At 54.1% G+C, this 25,211-nt stretch overlaps 1 protein-coding gene across 4 annotated transcripts in view; it reads left to right on the top strand.

The window, feature by feature from the left end:
* FERMT2 (FERM domain containing kindlin 2) overlaps positions 1–24,926 on the top strand; it is a 103,901-nt gene extending 78,975 nt beyond the window's left edge. For 2 of the 4 annotated variants that reach the window (XM_044436647.1, XM_044436645.1), the window contains 11 exons: positions 38–140; positions 1,579–1,686; positions 3,482–3,616; positions 6,657–6,706; positions 9,341–9,465; positions 12,597–12,703; positions 13,466–13,687; positions 18,276–18,296; positions 20,938–21,062; positions 21,928–22,069; positions 23,475–24,926. In XM_044436647.1, coding sequence (XP_044292582.1) covers positions 38–140; positions 1,579–1,686; positions 3,482–3,616; positions 6,657–6,706; positions 9,341–9,465; positions 12,597–12,703; positions 13,466–13,687; positions 18,276–18,296; positions 20,938–21,062; positions 21,928–22,069; positions 23,475–23,648 — 1,312 coding nt within the window. In that variant the 3' untranslated portion in view covers positions 23,649–24,926. The remainder of the gene's footprint in view (positions 1–37; positions 141–1,578; positions 1,687–3,481; positions 3,617–6,656; positions 6,707–9,340; positions 9,466–12,596; positions 12,704–13,465; positions 13,688–18,275; positions 18,297–20,937; positions 21,063–21,927; positions 22,070–23,474) is intronic. The other 2 variants (XM_044436648.1, XM_044436646.1) reach the window with 1 other exon arrangement.
* Positions 24,927–25,211: the final 285 nt, after the last annotated feature.

Genomic DNA, 25,211 nt, shown 5'->3' with positions numbered 1-25,211 from the left:
TAATGACTAAGCCAGTGCTTGCTTTCTGTGTTGGCAGGTGGCTGGATTCTTCAAGGTCACTTATGGAGCAAGATGTGAAGGAGAATGAGGCTCTGCTTCTTCGGTTCAAATACTACAGCTTCTTTGATTTGAATCCTAAGGTACGCAGTCCTGTTTGCTGGGATTTTCGGCAGGGGAGGGGCGAGCGAGGCAGGCAGAGAGATGTGCGCAGCAGAATCCCAGGATTCAGAGGAAGTGTGTGGCGTGCCCCACGCTTGGTCGCAGCGCACAGGCCTGGCTGCCTTTTCCTGGCTGGAAACTGAATGCCCTCTGTTTCTCACGGGCTACTGCCATGATTTTGTCTTGCCCTCTAGCAAGCAAGTTCTAATTCCTCTGTTAGATTAAGTCAAGCTGGATAAGAAATCTTCTGAAAATTACAGTATGTATTTTTCTGTTCCTTAAGCTAGCCCAAAATTATGGCTTCGCTATTCTTTTTTTTTTTTTCTTTGCTTTGCTTTGCTTTTCTATCACAGTGAGCACGGAGAGACAGGTGTAGTGTGATCGTGAATGAGGGAAATAATCACCTGTAGCTTGGTGGGAGGGTCATCTGGGTAAGGCAGTGTCTGCTCAGCATTCCTTCCCTTGGGTGGAAACCAGAAAAGGGGTGGCCTGGGCAGCAGACCAGCCTAGCCTTCCTATGGAATTCTTCTATGGAACTTCCAATAGAAGGGTTGGGGGACATTCGGCACTCTAAATCGAATATACTGGTAATCCAAGTGATAAGCTCAGTACCGCTTGCTGTTAACTTGCATGAATGATCAGAATCATCACAGTAACCGTAGCATGAAGCTCCAACTGTCGGAAGCGACTTGTCTGCAAGAAACTTCATCTGCCAATGTCTGGAAGAATCACCACGCAGTTAGACTAAGTCAATAAGATAAAGTTTAATTGCGTGTAAGGTTAGAAAATGTAAGATTGGGGAATTGGTTTAAGACGATTGGGACAGGTGGGTTCTTCTGAGCTGTCCCATCCCGGCTCCCTGACACTAAGGCAATAGTCCCAATAGGAAAGGTTTACTGCTGCAATCGCGTTAATGAGATGCAGCTTCCACAGAGGCCACAAATTCCGCACAAACAGGGGGTTGGGGGCCAAGGAGTCACGGCCATGAATTACATTGGAAAGAAGACGAACGGGTGCAGATGCAGGAAGAGTTGCTCTCCGCCTCAGTTCCACAGCACTCCTGTTCCAGGCAGGCTGACAAGCGTCCCAGGGCTGCAGAGCCTCACGACCTCTCAAGCTTCCCGGCAGCCGCGCAGGTGCATGCGCACAGCAGCTGGCTCGTGGAACGGCCACTGGGCACTTGGCCCCGGCAGGGAGACCTGCCCTGCAACGCTCTCTGCGCGGACAGGAGGTGTTCTGTTGGGGTACTCTTTCTGCTGGCAAGCAAATGAACTCTCCCATTTCGAATTGACCCGCGAGTAGCAGCTAACGGTGTTGGAGCGCACAAGGATAGCTCCGTGCCATAACTTGTCGACTGCAAAACATCCCAGGCGCCCGGAGGCATGGCCTCGCACCAATGCCGTGGTTCTGTTCCAACAGTACGATGCAATCCGAATCAACCAGCTGTATGAACAGTCAAAATGGGCCATTCTTTTGGAAGAAATAGAGTGCACGGAGGAGGAAATGATGATGTTCGCAGCATTGCAGGTGGGTGGAAAGGCCCGAAATCCAACTCTTTTCTAACTCTTAGTTTTTACCATCCTAACATTTATGGGCTACATCAAAAATGCGGGAATCTTTGACATGCTGATGTGCTTAAGTTCTTTGTGTTGCCCCATATTCCTTTGGAAGCCAGAACATTAAGTTCTAACAAATCTTGGCTAATTTCCCATTGTACAAAGACTGCTTCTACCTTTTTAGGTAATTTAAAATACATTTGCTGCCTTGCTATGTCTCAGGCAGAGGCATTTGGATTCTTTTTCACAAACATGTTTCTATCCATCTTTACTTCTCATTGGCTTTTAAACAAATACTTTAACCAGCAGTTAAAGTACATTAGGTTACTGAGCCACAAGGTTCTGGCACTCAGCCTCTCAAGCAGCTTGTGATAATCCCTGGGTTTCCCAGAAATATCTTTCCTTTTCCCCTTCTGTAGAACAGAAAGCTTTGTGCCATTTACCATGCATAAACATTCCACCTACAAAGTTGAATGCTAACTCAGAAGTAGTTAGTTTCTGATACAGAACTTCAGTCTTTTAATTTGCTTTCTCTTCCCTGTTGTTTTATACCGGCAGTTAAACGGCTCTCACTAAACTTGTTGTTTGCTAAATACATGGTTTGATTATTATCCCTTGTTTCAGAAGTTGGTATAGAATTATCAGAAGCAACATAGAATAATTTTAGAATAAGAAAAGGGGAAATTGCAACCACTGCAGGTTCTCTATTAAGAAATTTATTTATTTATTTATTAAAACATTTCTATGCCGCCCCTTGCCGAAGCCTCGGGGCAGGTCACAACACAAAAGAAAATACAATAAAATATAAAAATAACAATATAAAATTAACAATATAAAATAAATAACAATATAAAAGAAGTCACCCTGGCCAGATGAATAAGCAGATATTGTTAACAATTAAAATGACGCTTAAATAAAAAGGTCTTCGCCTGGCGCCGAGAAACAAATCCCATTTCGTGCTAGCAGAGTTGCATAGAACTTCTAGGAGACTCGAAGGATTAGCCAGTTCTCAGTTCCTTCAGGGTAATACCAGTATGTGCTGGGTGAAGCAGCCTTATCAGGTGATATTCCACACTGGTAGTTCCCTTGCTTCCTTGTACCACCCCATATGTGAAGGCGATCATTTAGAAAAATTGGGGACAAGGGGAAATTGGGTCTTGCGAGGTGTTCCTTCTGCAAAACTTTCTGCTCCTAAGAAATGTAACAATGCGGTTATTGTAGAGCTGGAAGGGGAATCAGGAATATAAATTTCTGCCTAAAAAACTAATTTTGCAGTTAGACTCAACAGCGTGAAGCACGTGCGCACCCCATCTGCTGACTCCCAGCTGTAAAATAGGCTTATGCCCAGGTGTGCTAGAAGGGGTGTGGTAAGCGCAGCCTTATGACCGCTCGCTTTGGCTGGGTCCAAGAAGTTGTGTCCCTCGTTGGTTGCGCCAATATAGATTTGAGAGCTGCAGGCAGAAACAAGTGGAATACGTGCAGAAGAGCTTGTGGTGAGAGGAGATGTAACATTTCCCTGTCCTGTCCTCCTACACTCTTACCAGAATAACCTCACCCACATTACACAGCAGCTTCACAGGAAGGCACCCGGCAAGACTTTGCCCGCTGTGGCTCACCAGGAGAGGGAACGGTGCACCCAGGGGTTTGGCTTGAGTGCGCGTTGTCTCCCCTTGATTCAGCTCGCCGCTGTCTCCGCTTGGCTCATCCACCCACCCATCCGTCCGTCTCTGTGCTGACAGAATGGGTTTCCAACTGATTTGTTTCAGTACCACATCAATAAGCTATCCATCATGTCCTCTGAGAATCACTTGAACAACAGCGACAAGGAGGTTGATGAAGTCGATGCTGCCCTTTCTGACCTGGAGATCACTCTGGAAGGCGGGAAGACATCCACAGTTCTGGTAAGAGCCGGCGCAGGAGCTTAATCTTGCCCAAAGAGCACACCTCGCCCAGCATGTCGGGCTGGTGGTTGGGAGGCGAGTTTGCGGGCGTGGGATGGGGTGCAGAAACAGGTTCCTCAGGTGGAAGGGCCAGGCTGGAGAGTCCACTGCTTTTACAGGGCACAGTGGGATGCGGCTGGCCTCCTCCGTGGCCTGATCCCGGCCACTGGTCACTGCCGTGCCTGCAGCAAGAGGCCCCGCTCCACCTTCCTCCCTGTGGCGTGCAAGCAGGGCCTTTGCGTGAAGGACCACACAAGTCCTCACACGTTTCCTTGCGATGCGAGACATGTCAGCGGCTTTCCGCTCGGCACGCCTCTTGTTCCACAGCGAGTGGGCACCGTGCATCGGCCGTGCTCGTGCGTTGCTCCGTTAGTGCCGGTGTGGCTCGTGCAGGAGGTAGGAAGTAGGCTCCTTACGGAACACGGCGGTTCAAGCTAAGATGGGACGCAAGCGCTCTTTGCTTGCGCGAGCTGGCACCACCGAGGAATCCCACAACGTTTTTGCCACGCACACCCCTCGCCGATCATTCGGACTCTTCATAAGTCACCGTTTCTCTGTAAATGGCGCTTTCCACCCATCAAAGATACATTCCCTGTGGATGTGCTAAAGTACAATTTTTACACAACTGGTTATCCTGGGATGAAAGCAAGGTGCCTTTGATGTCACTTATCTTTCAACTCTGCTCAGTCTCCCATTCATCCTCCTTACCAGAGACGCCAGGATAACTGTAAAACAAGCCCATGGAGAATGTGCGCCGGTTTTGTTGGCGCGTTCCCATTTAGTTCTTTTGCCTGTGGTGGTGACGGTTTTGCCCGCCTTAAGTTCTTATGCGTACCTGTTAAGCTTTTCCCCCCGGATACGAGACTTTTCTCCCCTAGTTCTTCCCAGCAACTTAACTCAAAAAGTCCGCAGCCAACAGCAGAGCTCACTCATGTCCCAGGCGTGGGGCCAGCGAAGGCAGCAGAGGGAGCTGAGGGCTCTTCTAGAGAGGCCCTGGCAAGGGAAAACAAGCAGTGTTCTCCTGAAAACAGGCAGTTTACGGTGGGCATGCACCGCTGGCAGTTTTAAAAAGTCCCGGGAGATGCAGAGCCACCTACATTAGAATGAGCTTTGCTGGCTTAATCAGTGCAAACGTCGTGTGAGGGCCTGGGCCAGCCATGGGGACAAACTAAGCGACACTCCCAGCCGTCCTGTAACAACGGGTGCAAAATGATTGGGGTGTGGGCTGCATCTGGCCTGCCAAGCTGCTTCGGGATCGGCCTGCCACGCACCCCTGATGTCCCAGCCACTGGAAACAGGATCACAGCTGTATTCCTGTGGATTTCCCTGGTTACTGCAGGCAGGGGAACCCCTCATCTCTGGCCCCTCCACAGGCTTTGGAGTTAGGAAAGTTCCATTGGTCGTCCTAGCAGATTAGCCCCTTCCGTACCTGCTGGGCACATGCCTGTGTGTCTGCGTGCCGGTCCCCGGAGCCCACAAAGTGGTGACATCACTGCTCTCGTTGCTCTGGTCATTGTATTTCTATCCCACCCAATTCAGGGCGGTTTACAGAATCTCCTCTCCTCACTGTGATCCAGAGTTGCATTTAATCAGTTCCCTCATGCGTTCTTCACAGAGGGATGCCATTCAAATGCAGGCTTGTGCTCTCACGGAAATTCAGCCCAAGCGAACCCTGCTCTTTCTGTTGCCATAAAAGCTGTGCCCCCACTGGGGGAGGCTCATTTCAGGCACAGAGAACTCTTCCTCTAGAAACACACTGGTATTTGGACAGATGGAGCCGGGAAAATAGCAGCTGGCTTGGCAAAACAGAGCCGTGAGTGCGACTCGGTGATCCCCTTTGCCTGGAGTGTGAGCGCCACTGAGAGCTGTCTCAGTGCAGCCCTTTGCCATTAAAGGGGCTCCTCGCTGGCGAGGGCAGGCCCCTCTTGGCCTGGTCTTCCGATCGCTCAGCAGCTGAACGAGAACCAGCGGCATCTCCTGCCCAGGGCGGGGGAGGCGAGGAGCTCAGTGCAGTCCCTCATTTCAGAGCCAGAGCACTTCTTTTAAGGACAACAGCTGTAAATAGAAGTAGGGGTGTGCTCGGCTTTCCTTACTGTTTTCCCCGTGCCTACCAGTATCTGCTTAAAATTTGCAGGCAGGCATTTTCCAGCACAGCTTGGATGTGCCTCAGCCGTTAAGTAATTCTGAGTCGACTCTCCTGTTTGCTTGTTTCATGTCTACACCTCCCCACAGCTGAAGCTCTCCGGGCACTTTATACAGTCCATAAAAACAGATGTTACAAGTACAATGAAAATATCAGGGGGAAACCTTAAAAAATTTAAACGGCTAAAAACAGATCATAAAAACAGACCGTAGCAAGGAATAACAAACATTATTTGTGAACACAAGGAGTGTCTTGCTGGAGTATATGAGGACAGAGTTCTTTGGAAGCATTTCACTGGCTCCTGGTGACCCTTCAGCAGTGGCTCAGAGGGTCACCGTCCACCGTCTGCTCATTCCTGCCTTCAGCCAGGCGAATTGGGCCTGTGTTCGGCGTGCTTCCCCACTCCTTCACACCGTGCTGTGGAGAACTGGGGTGGTCCTGCCGTGAGGACCGTGTGAGTGGCAGCTGGCTTGCCAGGTGCGGTCTAGCCACGGAACTCCCTGCCACTCTGGGCTGGGGGTGGGCTTGCATGAGGGGGCAGCGGTGGGGTGGGATGTGACAGGGGAGGGACCTTGGCACCAGTGGTGGGCTGCAGCTGGAGGTCTCCATTGGCTAGAAGTTGCCCAGCTGTGACTTGAGCAAACTGTCAGTAGGTGGAAAGCTCCTGAGGTTGTTGCTGTAGCCTCCCCCCCACCCCCCGCTTTCCTCCTCCTCCAGCAAGGGCATCGCCTTCCAGGAGCGCTTTGTGCAACTCTTTAAGTACATTGTCCCCAGAGCGCTTCTGGGCCCAGCCCGGCCCTCTCTGGGCTCTCCCCTGGGTCTGGCGCACTAACGCAGCGGCTGTGGTCTTGTTCGCAGGGTGACATCACTTCCATCCCAGAGCTCGCGGACTACATTAAAGTGTTCAAGTAAGTAAACGCCGGGGAAACTGGGCAGGCAGAAGGTCAGTGGAGCTCAGCGATTAAACACGGTGATGCCCTCATGCATCTGGCAGCACCCACAGCAGCCTTTCCCAGCTCGGTACCCTCTGGACGCTTTGACCTGCAAATCCCAGGGCTCCTGACCCGTTGGCCCAACAGGTCTTGAGGGCAGCAGGCTGAAAAAGGCTGGTCCTGAGGCTCTTCTCTGGAAGCGAAAGCGACGTCTAATTTGTGTACTCAGGATTTGGTTAGAAGCAGGATTTGGTTAGAAATAGAGATGCCTTAAGCATCTTAGGCTCCCTGCTGTAGCATTTATGGACAGTGCTAGGACTTAGTCCTAGACAGAACATGTGCGGAATGCATCTACTTTGCCAGTGGCTTGCCAGCAAGCTGCTCTTGTTCACATACTTGGACTGAAGCACAGGGAAAGGATTCGCATGACGCTCTGGCTTCCCCCAGGTCACCCCGGGCGCTGTGTCGATAAGGATGCCATCACAAGGCTTAAGGACTTCCAGATCACAGGGTACAACTTGCAGGGTGGTTTAGATAATGTTAGACAATTTAGCTAGTTTGAGTTCTTTCTACTCCTTAAATCAGTAGCCTGTGCTGAGGTGTTTGCATAATTGGCAGCCTTCTCTGCTATCCTGAAATGAGGGTTTGTGGTGCATAGTTTAAAATAATACTCAGGTACCTTTCTTGGGCTTCAAGGCCATGTGGGCGGATAACAGACATAATTCCAGACAGTTGAAGATGCCTGTTTAAGATGCCAGAAAAGATCTGCTTTAGGCTAGCTGTGCTATTCTTTAGTCAGATTTATTTTGATTTTTAGGTAAGACTTTTTATTTAGGGAAAAAAGGGAGAGTATTATCTTGGATCAGGGCATGTGGAAACTGGAACCATTTGTGTCTGGACTTTAACTAATGTTTTGGCAGTCTTACCCGTCTGATGCAAACTAATACCTATCAGGCTAAGGATATGGAAATGATTTTGGATCTGATATAGAACAGTCTGATGAATACTTCCAGGTACGTAGTGGGAGCTGAAAGCTGTCAGGGCAGAGGGACAGCAGAAAGAACAGGGGCTGCTTTACGGGCCACGGATGTTCTTTGGAAATGCCCAAGTAGCCATGTTGCCTTTGCCGTGTGCTCTGGACAGCTGCTTGCTACGTCCCCCAGTTCTTTTTATACTGTGGGCAGGAGGACTAGAACTGCAGGCTACCGATTTAAGGAGTAGAAAGGACCCAAACTAGCTAAATTATCTAACACCATGTAAAACCTTTCTGGATCATTTCCATGCATACTCCAAGCCTTGTCAGAGTTAGTCCGAAAGCAGAGGTGGGGGTGTGGAGTGGATGGATACACTCAGATCACCCTCCGCGGAACTTCCTGGCTGTTCTCTTCCTGCCTGACCACGGATCTTGCAGACAGACTCACGTCGGGGCTTGGTGCCCCGGAGAAGGCCTTGTCTGGTGCTGCAACAGAAAGCGACACAGGAGGACAGAGCCGAGGAACTACGTGAGGCGTCTGTTGAATCGCACGCCCAAAAAGTGTGCGCCTCGTGTAAACAGCAGCCATTTCCCGCCCTCCACAAGGACTTTCCCCATTGTTTTATCCGTCAAGGATTTCCTGCCTGACTGCGGCGGAGTCCTTGAGCAGGCTGCTGCTCTGTCAGAGCGCTGGTTGAGATCCTGGGGCTAGCGGTCAGTCAGTTTGCACCAGCGGGAAGGGATTGCGGCTTTGCGTCGCTGGCTCAGCCCTCTGCTACGGCCACGCGCTGCAGCGAGGATCCGTAATCGCCGCAGAAGCAGGAAAGGGGTCTGCCCCAGTGAATCTCGTCAGGGAGCCCTCCCACCACGCGGGCGACCCACGGCACGAGCTGGTCCCCTCTCCCCATCACGTCGTGGCTTGCCTTCCCGCGGGCGAGCGGTGCCTTTCAGAAGCAGAGGGGGGCGGTTGGGAGAGAAGTCTCATGAATGGGGCATTTTGATGATTTGCCACTCAGGTGGAGGCCTGGCTGACATGGGGTGGGGCATGATCTGTGGGAGAGCTGGGCCGACTCTCATGGTTGTTCCGGGTCCTGCTGAATACACGGACCAACAAACCGTCTGACTGCATTTTAAAGACTAACAAAAGTGCAGAGGTACAAGTTTTGGCGGACTAGTTTTCCGTGAAAGCTTTTGCCATCATACATGTGCAAGTCTTTAAGGTACCGCGAGGTCCTTTGTCGTGTTGCACAAGATCAACACAGCTTCTTTGTCGTGGTCTCTGCGTCACACACACATGGGTGCTGCGCAACAGATTAACACAGCTTCCCCACTGGAAGTTACACATACGAGGAAGCGGAAATCCTCACTCTGACGGAGCCCTGCTTTTGTGTAATTGCCATCCCTTCCAGGGGAAATGTTGGGGCTCAGTGCGTATGCCCAGCACAGCTTAAAGTCACTTCCGTTGACCCTGAATCGCACACCACGTGTGCTGGGTGAAGGCACAGAGGGTTTCTGCACAGTTTCCGCAGCCAGCAAGGAGATGCTCGCTTGCCCGTGCAGGAGCCTGGTGCGAAGGGGCCCCCACCCTGCTCAGCCAGGCCGCCAGCCTTGGGAGTCACAGTGCCCCTGCTCCACAGGCCAAAGAAGCTGACCCTGAAGGGCTACAAGCAGTACTGGTGCACCTTCAAAGACACGTCCATCTCCTGTTACAAGAGCAAAGAAGAATCCGGCGGGACTCCTGCTCACCAGATGAATTTGAGGGGTAAGAGCACGCCGGCCGTCTTCCTGGCTCAGCTGTGCATGCATTGTGCATTGGACATTTTGTTCCTTTTACATCCTGCCGCCCTTTCGATAAGGAGGTGCTGGCGGAGTTCACCGCATGACAGCCCATCCTGGCCACGAGCCACGGTGCGCTGGTTGTTTGTCAGCCGGAAACGGTTGCTCCGCTTCCCCTCCTTCCCCCTTGTTCCTCCGGGCAGTTTCCCTGGGACATGGGAGGAGCCGCCTCTCTCTGACCACAGCTGCCGGAGAATCCCCAAAGCACAGGCGTTGGGCTCCCAGTTCCTCCCAGTGGCGGCCCCCTGCGTGGTCTCCCAGCCAAGGCCTGATCTGAACTCGTAGCACCTCATGTCTGGCGCCTGCTGGGGCCAAAAGGGATCCAAGAACTTCTTTTTCCTCGGTCCCCATCGTGCAAACAGGCGCCTGCCTCAAAGCACCGTGCGGAGGACGGAGGACGGCGGAGCTGGTCAGGCCCCCTGCCCGTCCGGCTGGCAGCGATGCCTCCGCCAAGCAGCTTCCCGGCTCCCGCCTCGTGCCTGGAAGGTCTGTTCTTGGGCAGGCGGGGGGGGGGGGGGGGGCTGAGCCACGCACCAGCGGGGCCACTTTGTGGAGGGGGCTGCACTGCCAGCTGGATCTGACCCCCACCTCCCGCTTCAGAGATTGACTCGAGGGTCTCCATGGTGGGCACCTACCATGTTGTACCTGCAAGTCACCCACTTCCAGGCGTTCCAGGATTGCAATTTGCCTTTTAAAAAGGGGTTAAAAAAAACTTTTTAAAATGTTGCCTTTTAAAATTGTGCGTGTTGCTTCAAAGGGAGAATGCATTTCCCCCCACAACCATAGTGCTCACATTCTTTTAGAAGATGCAGATGGAAATGAAGTCTTTGAGCAACCAAATCAGAGCATAAGCTTCTATCATACAAATAATGCCTTTTTATCACACAATAGAATTGCTGTTTTCCAGGCATTCCCCTCTGTCCCCTTTAGTGTGCTAAAGACACCCAGCTTCGCCGAGATAACATCTGCAAGGAATTTATGCTGCATCTGACACTTCTAAGCTATCGGCTCCGCTCATATTTGGCAGCGAGGCTTCTAGCTTGGAGGGTTGTGAAACAGGCATTGCTAACATCCTTCCTTGCCTTTTTTTAAGCCTTTGAGGCAGAACAGAGAGGCTGCCAGATGACCTCAGACTGCAGCTACGAGGATGTGAGCAAAGGAAGGAAAACATGGGATAACCTTTTTGGGAGCTTTTTTAACAAAGCTGCTGCTGACTGAATTTTAAAGGAATTCTGCAGGAGGGGCTGAAGTAGAGCTAGAATTGCTTCCAAGAAAACGTATTCCTTAAAATAAAATAAAAAAAAAACCCTCCTGTAGCCACCCATGGAGGGTCCCCCAGATAAAATGTCACTGTGGTTTTTCTTCTCCCCCTCAATGTCAACAGCCTTCAGAAGTGCTGGTGCAGTGTTTATTTTATTTTGAATATTTTTATCCTGCTCCTCGGCCTGGAATACCTTACAAATAATCAGAAAAAGAAGACAATTCATACCCTTTATGCTCATAATGTAAAGAGACTTGGTGCTCAAGGAAGAAGGACAAGGGAGGGAAGAGGGAAAAGTGAACTCTGCTGGAGTGGCTGTTGGTGGAAATCGTTGGGAGAGGAGGAACATCAGTGGAAGTGGTCTCTAGGGCTGGCAGACTGGCCCCACTCTCCCCTCCCCTCCCCTCCCCTCCCCTCCAGCACAGCTCTCGTACTTGTCAGGGAGACGCCACACCTTGTGTGGCCCCTCCTGTGTCTTCTTGGGGGCAGCTTTGCTAGGGGAAACCCCTAAACCCAAGCCCCACTGCAGTCAGTAGGGCCGACTGCGTGCACGCAGTGAATTTAATATCTCTCTCAGCCTCAGTGAGCATTTGGACGTGCCTGGCTTTCTCCGGCTTGGATCTGTAACATGGAAGCAGGTCCCATTGATGCCGGGGCAATACATCCATGATGGCATTTTGAGGTACCCTGTCAAAGCAGCGTTGTCTCCATCTTACAAGCCGCCGTTCGGAGAGACACAGGCTGCCGTTATATAAGCCCGCTGGCGGGCTTGCACACATGCGCTCTGTCACACCGGGAGCTTAGCACTGAGCGTTTCCATAAATTGTGCACCATCCCCTTCGCACACTGAAATCTTGGGGGGCCTGCCACGCCACACTGCTTCCAGCAGTGGCAGTACGAGGGCTCCCCGGGGGGCTTCACGGCCCCTCCAGCAGCCTGCATTTTGGAGGGTGGCGCATGTTGCTTCCCGCCGCCCAGCACAAATCAGTGGACCTGGCGCACCTCTCGCCGCCTGCTGGGGCTGGTGGGGGAGCCGAGGGGGACATTCTGTGCCCCCCTCGAAGCCTGGGAGCAGAGGGGCCAGATAAACGCGGCGAGCAATGCCCTGCGGCGCACTCTGGTTAGGCCTCGCTGGTGCTTTGGCCCATCCTAAGGGGAAGTGGTTAACCAGGGAGAATTGTGGATACTATTGTGGGTTAAATATAGGGTAGCTTATTTTCTTTCCTTCCCAGAGCATGCTTTTTACATTTCCAGGCTGTGAGCTTTAAGTGGTTTTCCCACCGAACATAAAGCCTAAAGTTAGAGAATCTGAACGAAGCGACTGCCCCACCGTTTGACGGGGCCGAGTTCTGCGTTCTTTGGCAACACAGATGGGCCCAGTGCAGGCCAGCAGACTTTTGTGGGCGTTTCAGATGGGGGGGGGCGCGAGGAATTTCCTGGTCCTCTCACTGCCCCTGCTCCACAACAGCGGTTTTGCGAATTAATGTGCAGCAGCAGTTCCTTCACCAGCGCTGGTGGTCTATTGGAGCGGCAGGGCAAGGCTGCTCTGCCATGTCTGTCCCATCTGCAAGCAAGGCTGTTCTTCTGGCTCTGCGTTTGCCCTCCTGTCCCAGGGTCGTGATCTGCATCTTGTGTCCAAAGATGTTGAATTCAGGCATGAGCTGAATTCACAAGGGCGAGTATTTTGCTCCGGTCCTTGTGCCCTGCCGTTAACCGTTTCCTGCCCACAATGAACTGGAGGCACATGTCTACCAAACCTCTCGGCAAAGTACAAAACTGCACGTCTTTTATTGTAGGGTGCGAGGTGACCCCTGATGTCAACATTTCTGGCCAGAAATTCAACATAAAGCTTCTGATCCCCGTGGCTGAAGGCATGAATGAAATTTGGCTCCGTTGTGACAACGTACGTTTAACGGGAGTGGGCTGTCGAAGGCCAGCTGCGGCACGTCCTCGGTTGTGCGGGGGGGGGGGGGGGGGCCAAATGCAGGGTCTGGTGAAAATGAGAATGGATGCGTCCGCTTCCATTCTATTCCACCTTTGCTCCAGGGAGCCTGTAACCTGCCTCTCCGTGTTACTCCCACAACCGCCCTGTGCGGTAAGGTAGGCTAAGGGTCAGTGACTGACCGAGCGGGGAAGAGAACCAGAGTAGTACCACTCTCATTGAGAGACCACACGGGCTCACTCAGTTGCACCGGGTGTGCCGCCACGACCTGACACTTCTTGCAGGGTCCTGGACTTTGGCATTTTGAAAATCACGATAATAGTAAAATGGAAAACTTCTGCCAAAGTATCCACGTGTAATTGTGTGTATCTGCATGCTTAAGGACAGATGTGATGCATCAAGTCCCTCGGCCGCAGACTGTAGCAGCTGGCCATAAACGAGACCCCAAATAGGAGTGATACTACTGGCCTACCCTGCAGGGTTGTACAGCTGCAGGCACTCGATGTTCCGCTTTACCAGGGATCAGCGTTACGACGTGTGCGCTAGCTGCTTAATGCTTGCATGCGTAACTGGTGCGCGATGGGCCCTTTCCTCTCTAGTCGGTAATGCTATCAGCACGTCCTTAAAGAACGCCCTTCCCTGCGTTTCCCAAGATGCTCAGCCTTGCGCTTTCCGGCATCCTCGGAGGCAGGACGAACCTCTGGCCTTCCCTTTGGCTTGCAGGAAAAGCAGTACGCGCACTGGATGGCGGCTTGCCGGCTCGCCTCCAAGGGCAAGACCATGGCAGACAGCTCCTACAACCTGGAGGTGCAGAACATCTTGTCCTTCCTGAAAATGCAGCACCTGAACCCAGACCCACAGATCATCGCGGAGCAGGTCACCACGGACATCAACCCGGAGTGCCTGGTTTCCCCACGGTACCTGAAGAAGTACAAGAACAAGCAGGTACTCCCTCCGGACCCTCTGTTCTGAAGGCAGGTGCTTGCTGCTTGCCGGGGTGGGACGACCCGCAGGCCAGACGGAAGCCCGGCAGGGGGGGCGATCCGCTGACTGGGCAAGGGGGGGATGTCCCCCCACTGAAGGACGGGGCCCGTCCCTTGTTGCTTCTCCCTGGCTTAGCTGCGCCCCCGTCCAGGGAAGGTGGGCCGTGCCTCTCTCAGGCGCAGCACGGCTAGACCCAGACTGGGCTCTGTGTGACGCAGAAACTTGAGCTGATGCAGAACGCTGGGGCTCCGCCTGTGTGGTGGTCGAACCACGCCACACCCAGCGCTGGTCGCCAGTGCATTTCTGGGTCCCAACCGGAGGTGCCTTACCATTACGCCTGTTGTGGCTATTCAGGACCACTTTGCTTCTCTCTTTCCTCGGGTCAGAACTGCAATTGTGAGCTCACTGGGGCAGGGATCTGTTCTCTCTCTCCCTCTCTTTTTCTATTACTGTGAAGCTGGGCATCAGTGACCCTGAGAATAAATAAGAAACTGCTAATCCCTTAAGAGAACCATGCTGCGGTCCCTACCCAAGTTTTCCGGGGACCACCGGTTGGCTCCCAAAGCCGCAGCGCAGCCCCGTCCCTGTCCTTGCAGCCAGCTGAGCATCGCCGAGGCTGGGAAAGCAGCCTTGGGCTGGGGAACAGTGGTCCCCCGGGGCTTGCTCCAGCCCTCCCTGCCCCAGGGAGCAGGGGCAGCATACGTTAGCCATGCGGAGAGCTAAAACCTCGCCTCAGACACTCTCCCCACGAGCCCGTTCCAGAGGGAACTGCCCCCCTCTTGCTCAGGGGGCCACGGCGGCTGCAGGCCTTCTGCCAGCGCTCGCTCCTCTTCCTGCATCCAGCGTCGCGAGGTGGCTGCGTGTGCCACAGCTGAGGCACCCGCCGGCACCAGGGCTTCCTGCAGGCTCCGAGCGCCGCTGGCAGGAGGATACGGCTGTTGGATGTCCCTTTGCTGGTGGCCCCCGTCCTGCAAGGCTGGGAATGGACGCGTGGCCTTGCTCTGGTCAGCCAGGAGAGGGCCCAGCAGCCGCCCCCGCCCACGGGGTCCGTAGCCTCTCTCAGCCGAAGGCTTGGGCGGCTCAGCCTCGGCACACGGGCCTCTCGGTCCCATGCAGCATTTACCACTCTCTTTTTCCCTACAGTTTGCAGGAATTGTTTATCCTCCCTGTTGCGTGTGGTTTCAGAAGGTTCTGCCACAGTCAGCAACTTTAGTGACGGAGTGGGGTGCTTTCCTCTTCCAGGGCAAAAGTTAAATTTCACTGGCCTTGTCTTCTCAAACTAGAGGCGTTCACTAATTCTTTGCCCTTGTGTCTGCTTACCAGCACCCAGAAAGATGCTTCGGGGAAACTTCAAAGTGAAGCTGTGTGATTTGATCAAGATAGGACGGGACACGAAGCACAGGTGCCCATTACATGAGGCACGTGCATATTTCGGCAAAGCAGCCGAGTTGTTGTGAAGGACTGATGGGCAGTTGCTGGAGACACACTTGTGCTTGAAATATTTCGAGGGCCAGCGTTTGGTCTCCGAATGCAGGCAAGGGGGTCGCCACCCGGAAGAGTCGGGCTGGGGGACCTGCTGCTGGCCCTGTGCGGCCGCTTCCTGGCAAGAGCGCTTCCCTTTGTACACAGCCCTCGTTTATGCTGAAAGAGCCGTCGTACGATGAAGAGAGATTGTATGTCTAACAGAATTATAACCTTTGAGGCAGAACAGACTTGGGCGTTCATGACGGGGGCGGGAGCCACAGCGAAGGAAAGGCTCTCGGATAGTTTGAAGCGGAGCATTAAGATGTATGGCCGGTCGTGCCGAGAGAGGCCGCCGTGGGGTGGGGGAGAAAGACGGCAATTCCGGCAGTCAGGGATCCCTGTGGGGTGGGAATCCCGTGAGGACGTGGGGGCTGTAACGTGGACTTGCATTTCCAGTGCTCTGCTGGGTAACTGGAACCGGGAGGGCCGTGTGGAGGCAGCGCTCATCCCTCCCTGTCCTGCTTGCCTGCTGCGCGGGAGGGAGTCAGGTGGCCAAATAAAGGAAGCGCTGCCTGCCTGGAATGTGCAGAATGCGGGCGATGCAGGCCGGGCGGCGGGGGGAGCTTGCTGCTCCTGCAGTAGCTGGCCGTGGGGTGTAAAACTCCGCAGCGCCCTGTGGTGGGAAGCCCTTTGCCCCTCCCATGGGCGAGCTCCCGCTCTTGGGCCGGGGGGTGGCTCGGCTTGCCCCGTGCTGGACGCGGGTGCCCGCGGCTGCGAATCGCGCTGCCCGGGTGCAGCCCTGAGCAGCAGAGGCCGCATTCTGCGCGGGTGTTGCTGGGGAGCTCGGCCAAGAGGGGCCCCTGCCCTGCTGCCAGGCCCACCCCCCCCCAGGCAGCTGTGCGTGCAGAATGCTGGCGTAGACGACCCTTCGGTCAGACGTTCTCCAAAGCCTTTCGGCTTATAGGGAAGCCCAGGCCGTGCCCTCAACCCGGGCAGCAGGCTCCAAGCATTAGTTCACGCGGAATCCTCCCAGGCAGGGGGCACTCTATCCCGGCAGCACGGGGGCTTCTCCCAGGCCTCTGCAGGGCTGCCAGAGAACGTTTCTTCCGCTGGAAGGGCTGCCAGGGAAGGAAGGCACTCCTCTGAACGATTCTTCATGCCTGATGTTTGGAGGTTAAATGCCTAGGCTGCAGGCTCTGTCCCGTGCTGAATTACTTTAGCGATCCCGGGCAGCATGTCGGCACGGGAGCTGGTGTAGCCCCGTCGGATGCCTGTGCCTGCCACTTCCATGCTTCTGGCTGGCAGTCCTCTGCAGCCACCGCGCCTGGCAGGAAGATCGGGCGGCGTGAACCGGCCGAATAAGAAGGGGTTTTACTTGGGAAACGGCGGCTTGGTTTGTGGTGCGAGAGCTGCGGTTTCCCAGCTGCACTTGCCGGTCCTGCGATGCTGCCAGTCCAGGCCCACGTGCGAGTTAGGCTGGCCCAGCCTTGGCATGCAGTGTTGTGTCGTTTGCTGCATCCACACCAACCGAAGAAGAGCGGGAACAGAAGTGGCTTTGCTGCCTGCGTTGTGGTGACTGCAGGGAGACGACTCTCACTGAGCGGCCACACCATAAAACATGCTGCAGGGTCCAGCTAGCCTGCCCGTGGTCTCAGTGCCATTCAGCTGTGCAGGGGGACAGAAAGGCGCAGTTAATTGTAAAAGCAAAATGTCTTGTGGCCGCTTAAAGATTTACACTCCCTCTTTTAATGCGGCCTGAGCTTTGCTGGACGAGGTTCCCCTTCATCAGACAGACGAAGCCTTATCTGAAAGAAATTAACTTTCCAAAGCTAAGAGGTTTGTTTCATCCGCAGGACCGCTTTACGAAAGGTCAGCATAATGGTTGCTTATTCCTCAAGTTGTACCAACATTGTCACAGTCGGTTCTGCTCGGGTTTTATTTTCCTCTAAATGCCACGTGTAAAATCCAGCCCCAGCACAAGCGTGTGTTTGTCCGGTACGACTATGCTGCCATCCTTGCGCACAGTACTCGATAAAGAACGAATAGGACAGCTCTCCGCCCCAAGGGGCTTCCAGTCTAAGACTAAACAGAAGGGAAGGTGAAAGTGGAGGCACATTCAAGTAGGAAAGGCCTGTTTCAAATACAGTGATGAAATAGGAAACAAGAGGGTGATCCAGAGACTTCACAGAAAGGGTCGGTTTTGAGGAGGAACCTGAAGGAAGCAAGGGCTCTGCCATCCACGCCAGGGAGCAAGGAAGGGGAAACAGGACACGTCACTTGAAGTACAGGAGGCCTGGGGGCAGCAGGGGGGCGGGGGATGGACAGCAGGCGCAGGAGGGGCTGTGCAGCAGAGGGGGGAGGAGAGGCCAAGCCAGGTGAGGAAGGTGAGGCCAAGCGAGGTGTGCAGGATCAGGAGCAGGGCAGGAAGCAGGTGGTTTAAGGAGGGAACACCGAGTCGGAGGAGAGGGACCGACGAACCTCTGTGATGCGTTTGTCACCAAGGTGGCTTTTTTGCTGCTGCTGCTGCAAAGTTCTCGGGCAACAGTGCTGCTCTTTCACTTATTCTGGGATACTTTTAATCTCATGCTTTGGTCTGATAGTTCTCTTCCCTGCTCCCGTCATGTGGATCTGGAAATGAGGTGCGGGAAATGGCAATTACACTGAAACGTTTCTGTACTTGTTCCACAATTGGAGATGACACTCAGCATTTGTGCTCCATTGGCTTTGGTTTTCCATTTCACAGGAACTGTCGCCCTGAAAGTGTAAAAGAGTATCTCAGAAAAGACGGGCTGCTTCAGAGCATTGTGAGCCCCAGAAAAGAGCCCAGAGACTCCCTTTCATGGCCTCGCTGTGCTGTTTGTACGCCTTTTTTCATGCTCATGTTCATTTCTTGCCGCTTTTCTCCTCAGGAAAGTTGTCTGGAAGATTTGCAGTGTGGTTGTTTGTTTGTTTTTAAATTGGTTTGAACTATTCTTGTTGCTGATAATTTGCACATTTCCCCCCCTTTGCTTTGTTGCCATATTTCTGATTGCTTTTTTTTCCCTTTCTTGCTTCCTTTTCTTTTCCTCGCATTTGCCTTCTGCAGCCAGGCTATGTAAGAGACTTGGTAAGTGACGGCAAACATAAACAAGCGCTTGAGATGTCTGTTGTTCGCTAACGCGTGCTTTAAAAGCAGGGGAGAGGTTCTCCCAGATCCTCCTCCAGAAATGCAGCATGTGTTTTGCGACCCGGGCGCTTTGGTGTGATTTGACTCTGTGTGGCCACCTTGTGAAACGAAGGACTTGTGTCCCCCTGCGTTCAGACGCCTGTCTCCCCGCCGCCTGCTGTGGCGGCCGAGGTGCGCACCGTCCCTTCCCCTTCTGGCACTGACCTCCGAAAGGGCCGCTCCACAGCGCATACTTAACACGAGGAAATCCTGCTTCCCGGCTTTGCTGGCTTTACGAGGGGATTAGAGACCGGCAGTGACGCTTCGAGCGAGGGAAGCTCCCATGTCCAGGGTGACGTCGCTCTGGGGAGCAGCCGGCGGTGGAGAAGTGGGGGCGGGGGGCCCGGCCCGGCCCAGCCCGCACGTTCTCCTCGTGTGTAGCATCCGGCCGGCCTGCTGCTGGAAACGGGATGCCGGTCTCGGTGGGCCGTGCTCTGCACTCTCGTGGCTGCTCCGCATGCCTCGTGTCCGCTGCCACACGCAGTCCGTTAGGGCCCGCCCTGCCCTTCCAGCCGAGCGGGCGCTGGGGGCAGCTCACAATCAGAACAAAATTGCACTTAAAACGTAGCGTAGGATAAGCCTGTCAGTCAAAGAGTGATAATCGCAGACCAGGCAAAGCTCCTTGCCAAAGGCTTCTTGAAGAAAAACACATTTCCCTTGTGGGGAAGTCGGCGGAGGGGCCCAGCCACCTCTCTCGGCACGGAGGGGAGGGGCCGCCGCGGCACCCCCACGTCGGGCGGCTGCCGGTCCTCGCGGCGGAAGGCCGCCTCCGGGACCAGAGGCAGGGCACGCGGCACAGCGGCGGCTGGGGAGCATGGGCAGGGGGGTGCCTTGCGCTCGTGGCCGCGTGCGGGCGAGATGGACCCCGGGCCTGATCCTGCAGAGCTCCTCTCACGCTCGGAAGGACCCCCCCTTCCCGGGCGTGCAGGCCTGGGTGCTGTGGGAGAACCCCGTCCCGACGCAGCCGTCCCCGCCGGTCCCCCCGCCTCTCCAGGCCCGGGGGCCGCACGGGAGCACGCGGGGGTCGGCGGCAGCCATGGGAGGCGTTGCTCGCGAGGCCGGTTCTCGGGGTCCCGTCTCCGTCTTGCTCAGTGGTAAACTGTCAAAATAGCCGGGGCCTTAAACCAGTGCCCCCCCCCCACCAGTTTCATCATCCGACGTATCAACTCCGAAGGAACGGCGTGATGGCAGAGGGGCGCGAGACGAAAACTCTGGGGCCAGGGGCTAGCAGCGCAGGGCGGCTGTGGCCCGCCCGCCCGCCCGCACAGTGCCGTCCAGCATCGGCCCCCCAGCGGGAGCGGGGCAGGGCCTGGCCGTGCAGCGGCCGATGGCCCGGCTCTGAGCAGGCCCGGCGTCTGCAGCGGCTCTGTGGTGGCAGGCAAGGGGGGGGGCCGCAGCCCCTGCTCGCCTGAAGGCCTCGGAGCGAACAGCGGCGTAGCTGCTTTGCTGTCCTTTGGGAAGGCAAGGCGAAACCGCCGTCCTCCGCCCGTCCTTTTGCTGCCCCAGCCTTCCCCCTCCGGCCCCCCACCGGCTCGGACAAGGCTCTGGCAGGGCATCCGCCCTGTGTGTGCTCGCGCTTGCTGCATGCTCGGTGGTGGCGCCACATTGCAGGCCCTCCGGGGAGGACCAGGACGGAGAAAACGAGGGAAAGGGCAGGAGACATGGAGCGGCGGGAGACCACGCGCTGGCCACTGGGAGCGTGGCCCAAAGTCCGGGCTTGAATCAAGAGACCTCTGGGAGGCTGCCTGCCCACCCCCTTCTTTTTCCCACTTTCAGAAGCACTAGAAAGAGGCATTTCTTTCGTTTTTGTAAATGTAGCTGCAAGATTACAGGAAGCTAGCAACCAGTCAGAGAAGAAAATCTTTTTTCTTCTTCTTCCTGTAGAGCAGGCATGGGCACCTTGTGATTGCCAAATGCTTTGGCCTACAACTCCCACCACCCCTTGCCACTCACTAAGCGGGGTGGGGGTGATGGGTGTTGTAGGGCAGAGCTTCTGGAGGTCCTGTGCTGGTTGCCCGTCCTTCCCTCAGAGCTTGCCTGCTGTTCTTCATGAGCTAACGCTGATGCCATTCCCCCCCACCCAGCTTCGCATCCTACAGACGGCCGATGCTGGAGCACAGCTCGTGCATGAACCTCCCCCACCCCCTGGCAGTCCGTTGGCTCTGCAGGAGCGATAAAAATTAGCCTGCAATGCGTCTGCATCCCACAAAGCTGACTAAGTGGGTGTGCAGCTGTTCCCCTTTTTCAGAAAAAAAAAACAAATTACCAGAACAGCAACCTATAATTTCGAGAAGTGCATAGCCAGAAATAATACTCCAAAATCAGCAAGGATGTAAACTGAACTTGAAAGGAAAATTGAAGTTGCACTGCTGCGGGCTTAAATGCATGGAAAAATTGAATGAGACTCAGGTTGGGCTTCCGTCCCCTCCCCCGGTCTCCTCCCCCCGCCGCCCCCCCGCCTCTGGGTGCTGCCCGGCATTTTCCCCTCAGCCTCTCCCGAATCCAGGGCCGCTGCCTCAAGTCTGCGTGTCTCTCCCCACAGATCACAGCCCGGATCTTGGAGGCGCACCAGAACGTGGCCCAGATGAGCCTCATCGAAGCCAAAATGAGGTTTATCCAGGCGTGGCAGTCCCTCCCGGAATTTGGCATCACGCACTTCATTGCGAGGTCTGTGGCTCTGCAGCTGTCGGGGGGCGCCCTTCTGCGCAGGGGCCGAGCGTTCTCACGCTGCGGGCAGCCTGGGCAACTGCCCCCTTGCACCTCTTCCGTTCCGACCCTTAGCTGGCACTGCAGGCTTGAACCTGCGGTTGCGACGAGGCAGGGGCCCACCCTCCCGCTGTCCCGTTGGGAATCGGCCACAGGGAAAGTGCCGTGTGGGCAACCTGCATGGAGGCGGAATGGCTCTTTTTCTTAACAAACAAACAAACCCTGGATCTTATACTGCTTTTACAAAACAAAAAAAGCGCGACCTGAAACTGATTCATGACAACACAACAGGCTGAAGTAAGACACAACACAGTAGTAAAATTATGCACCCCCCAATCCGTGTAGCAAAGAATGGGGCCACGTACTTGGCCTCCCAAGCCCTGCTTCGCACGCACAAGCTGCAGGCTGTTTTCCGCACTAAACACAGATACTCAGGATTTAAGAGTGGATTGCTGACAAAAGTGTTCTGTTAGTACGATGATTATTCTCCTTTCTCACTCTCGAAGGCCATCAAGGTGTTGTGCAATTTAAAACGAGACAGCCTGGAGGCAGTTTTATTTATTTATTACTTATTTATTAAATCATTTCTATGCCGCCCCTTGCCGAAGCCTTGGGGCAGCTCACAGCACAAATAAAATACAATAAAATACAAAAATAACAATATAAAATTAACAATATAAAATAAATAACAATATAAAAGAAGTCGCCCTGGCCAGATAAATAAGCAAATATTGTTAACAATTAAAATGACGTTTAAATAAAAAGGTCTTCGCCTGGCGCCGAAAAACAAATAAGTGAGAGCATTCATAAAATGTGGGTGTTGCAGGTTCCAAGGGGGCAAGAAGGAAGAGCTCATCGGCATCGCCTACAACCGGCTGATCCGGATGGACGCCGGCACCAGCGACGCCATCAAAACGTGGCGGTTCAGCAACATGAAGCAGTGGAACGTCAACTGGGAGATCAAGATGGTAAGTGGGCCGGCCAGAGCTCTCCCCGGCCGTGCCTCAGGCGGGGCCTTGGTCCTGTGCGGTTCTGCCCACCTACATGAAGGCCAGGGTCGGTCTGTGGCCTTCGGGACTCCCCCACCGCGCCGTTTTCAGTGAGTGTTCAAGCAGAACCGCTGGTACACCTGAGGTCGCTTTTCCAGCTTGCCTGGCTGCATCTTATTAAGGGCAGTGCGCGCGCTCGGCCACCTCGTGGCTCCGGCTGCACTTTGGACGTCGCCTGGCTGCAAGAGCGGGCGGCAGAGCTCGCCGCTGCCTGGGTGACTCGCGGACGTCGCGGCCGCCGAGAGGCGTTCCCGTCCTTTCATCAGCTGGGGACTCGTGCAAAGTTCACCTGCTGAGAAAACAGCGCGAGGAAAGGACGGGGCTGGCCAGGGCCTTTCCCGGTTGCCAGCCGGGGGGAGAACGGGGCCGTGTGAGTGGCCTTCCGAGCGAGCAGCGTGGTCCAGGGTTTGGCTGTTGCAAGCTCGGGTCTTCACTGCTGATGTCACGGTTTGGCACCAAACCAAGTGGTGCCCGGCAGACCCCTCGAAAGTGTCCCCTAGTCCAGGGTGTCTCATGTGGCTTTGCATGGCTCCAGTTCTCTTCTGCCCGTGCTTTCGAAGGGCAGGGACTGGGACAGAGAACAGCTGGCCTGAAAGCCATCCAGTGGCAGGTGATTGAACCTGTATCTGAACCCTGGGCTTCACTGGTCTCCACAGTGCCCCCCCCCCCGACTTTAGCGAGATGTTCACTCCATCTGAGCCTCCCCCTTGCAGTGGCCACCACAGAGCCAGGGGCCTGGTTCACACCTCTCATTCCAGTCCTCCCAGCAGGGATTTGAGAAAGGGGGAAAGGCTGCGGGCGAGCGGCCCCCACGTGCCCTCTTGTTGCGCACCAGTTTCCTCCAGTGCCCGTGGTGGGCCAGCTGGGGTTAATTCTGGCCTCCTGGCCACACCAAAGACTGTGAGCTGACGTACCATAGTCTGGAGAGAAGCGCGCACCGAGTTCCGCATTTCGGGTGCCCTGGCAAACTGTGTTAGAGGAAGCTGAAGGGAGAATTAGCGGGGAGGGAGACGGTGAGCTTGTGCCACAGTTATCTCCCCCCAGCCACGACGGGGAAGATCGTCCGGATTGAGAACTCCGCGTTCTCAAGGGTAAAACGTTGGGCTCGGAGCAGGAAAAGCGGCGCTCACGGGTGTTCTCGGGCCCGTCATGCTGCCTCTGCTTCACAGGGGGGTGAGAATCGAGCAGGAAAACGCTGCTCTTGCCCCCAGCCCCTTGGAGAGAGCTTGGGATAGAAATGAGCCCCTGATGTCTGAGCAGCGGCATGGTGGTGGGTCCCCCCTGCCCCCCAGTCGCCTAACTGCTCGCTTGTTTTGCCTTCAAGGTGACGGTGGAATTTGCAGATGACGTCCGCGTGTCCTTCATCTGCACTGAGGTGGATTGCAAAGTGGTGCACGAATTTATCGGCGGATACATTTTCCTGTCAACACGTGCCAAGGACCAGAACGAAAGCCTAGACGAAGAGATGTTTTACAAACTGACCAGCGGCTGGGTGTGAATCAGGCGAGGTCTCCTGTAACTGACGTAAACTCAATGGCCATATTAATACTTAACTTCAAAAGCTGTTATTTGAAATATGCTGCTTCATCAAGTTAAGCTTGAAGTGTATCTTTTCTTTTTAATATCATGGCAACTTTTGCGTTAGCAGACCAGTTTGTATGTGCGCTAAACAGCACTTCCGTTAACCTGCTAGAACAAGACAGTAATACGGACTGCATAACGCGTACGCTTGTGCCTCTCTCCCCTCACTCAGCAAAACCGTTGGGCTGGTCGGGATAGTTTCTGACAGACGTAAGCTAACTGAAACTGAAAGGAAGAAGAAAAAAAAACTCTAAGCCATCTAACTCTAAAGATACCCAGGGCCTGATCTATATGAAGTCTATTTATCATGTTTAATGCATGTTTTGTGAGGTTTTTAAAGAAATATATATATATATATATTGTAAAAGTGGCACCCGGTGTGTTCAACGTCCTTCCTGCCTTTAGGATAGAACTTTGGTGTGCCACGCAGGAAGGCCCGTTGCTGCCCCTCTGTCCCCACCCACTTCGGTGGGGGCTGTGCATGGACACCCATGTGCCACAGTGGTGCTTGCTGAACTGTGCCCTTTGGTCCCGAATTTTTCGCACTATAGGATTAGGTCCACCGCAAGGGCCTGGAGCTTTACAAAACGTGGCCTTGAAAAAGATTCATAAGGTTGTACGTGTATCTGTTAACTTCTTGTTTCCTTTTGATAATCATTTATATAAAGTGCATCTCTGTCTCCCTCCTTTCCCTTTTATCTTATTTTTTACACCGTATTGTATTACAAACACACTTAGTATTCACCAGCATAGCCACTCTTTACCTAAGGTGATATGCAAAAACTTTTCATTAACAGTATGAAGTAAAGGTCTATGAAGTATAAGGACTTTTTTGTGTAACTAATGTAAAAAGAAACACAAATTTTATAAAATTGTACAGGTTTTTCTTTCTTTTTCTTTTAAAACTAGTCTCACAAGCCAAAGTAGGGATTGCAATAGTATCCAGTGTATTGGCCTTGAAGTATGCTTTTAATCTAAATATCCTGACCTAGTTGTAGTTGTGCCACAAAGCCCTTAACAACAGAACTCAGTTGCCTGGAATAAGGGGCTCGCATTTCAGAATTAACACTAATAGCCTGCGGGCCCCGGACCTCCCCATGCCGAGGATAGACCAGTATTGTGTCCAGCAGTCCATGACATAAAGCCTATGTACAAAAGCATTGTATTTTAAATAAAGGTTGAATCTTTTATTTAATATCTAGTCCTCATGTCAGTTTCCTTCAGAAAACTCCTGCAAGGAGGCGGCTGCCTCCACGTCCTTGGTGTGGCTGCCGCCATAGCAGATGTGAGGCAAGGCCGGATTCTTGCTCAGCTGTGAAGCGAGATAAAGCGAGCGGCGTCAGGTTGTTGCGTCTGCTCAGACAGAGACTGCATCTTGCCCGCTTTGGGGTATGCATAGAAGGAATAAAACTGCCGCCGGAAGGATGTTGCACGGAGAACGTGGAGCAGGCCGGTGGCATCGGGCCGTGGTCCCTCGAGC

Source organism: Varanus komodoensis, unplaced genomic scaffold (genome assembly GCF_004798865.1).
Source record: "Varanus komodoensis strain SLA01 unplaced genomic scaffold, ASM479886v1 scaffold3, whole genome shotgun sequence".
In the NCBI taxonomy this organism is placed as follows: Eukaryota; Metazoa; Chordata; class Lepidosauria; order Squamata; family Varanidae; genus Varanus; species Varanus komodoensis.
Note: the sequence above shows the minus strand (reverse complement) of the source record. Positions and strands in the feature narration are given on the sequence as shown.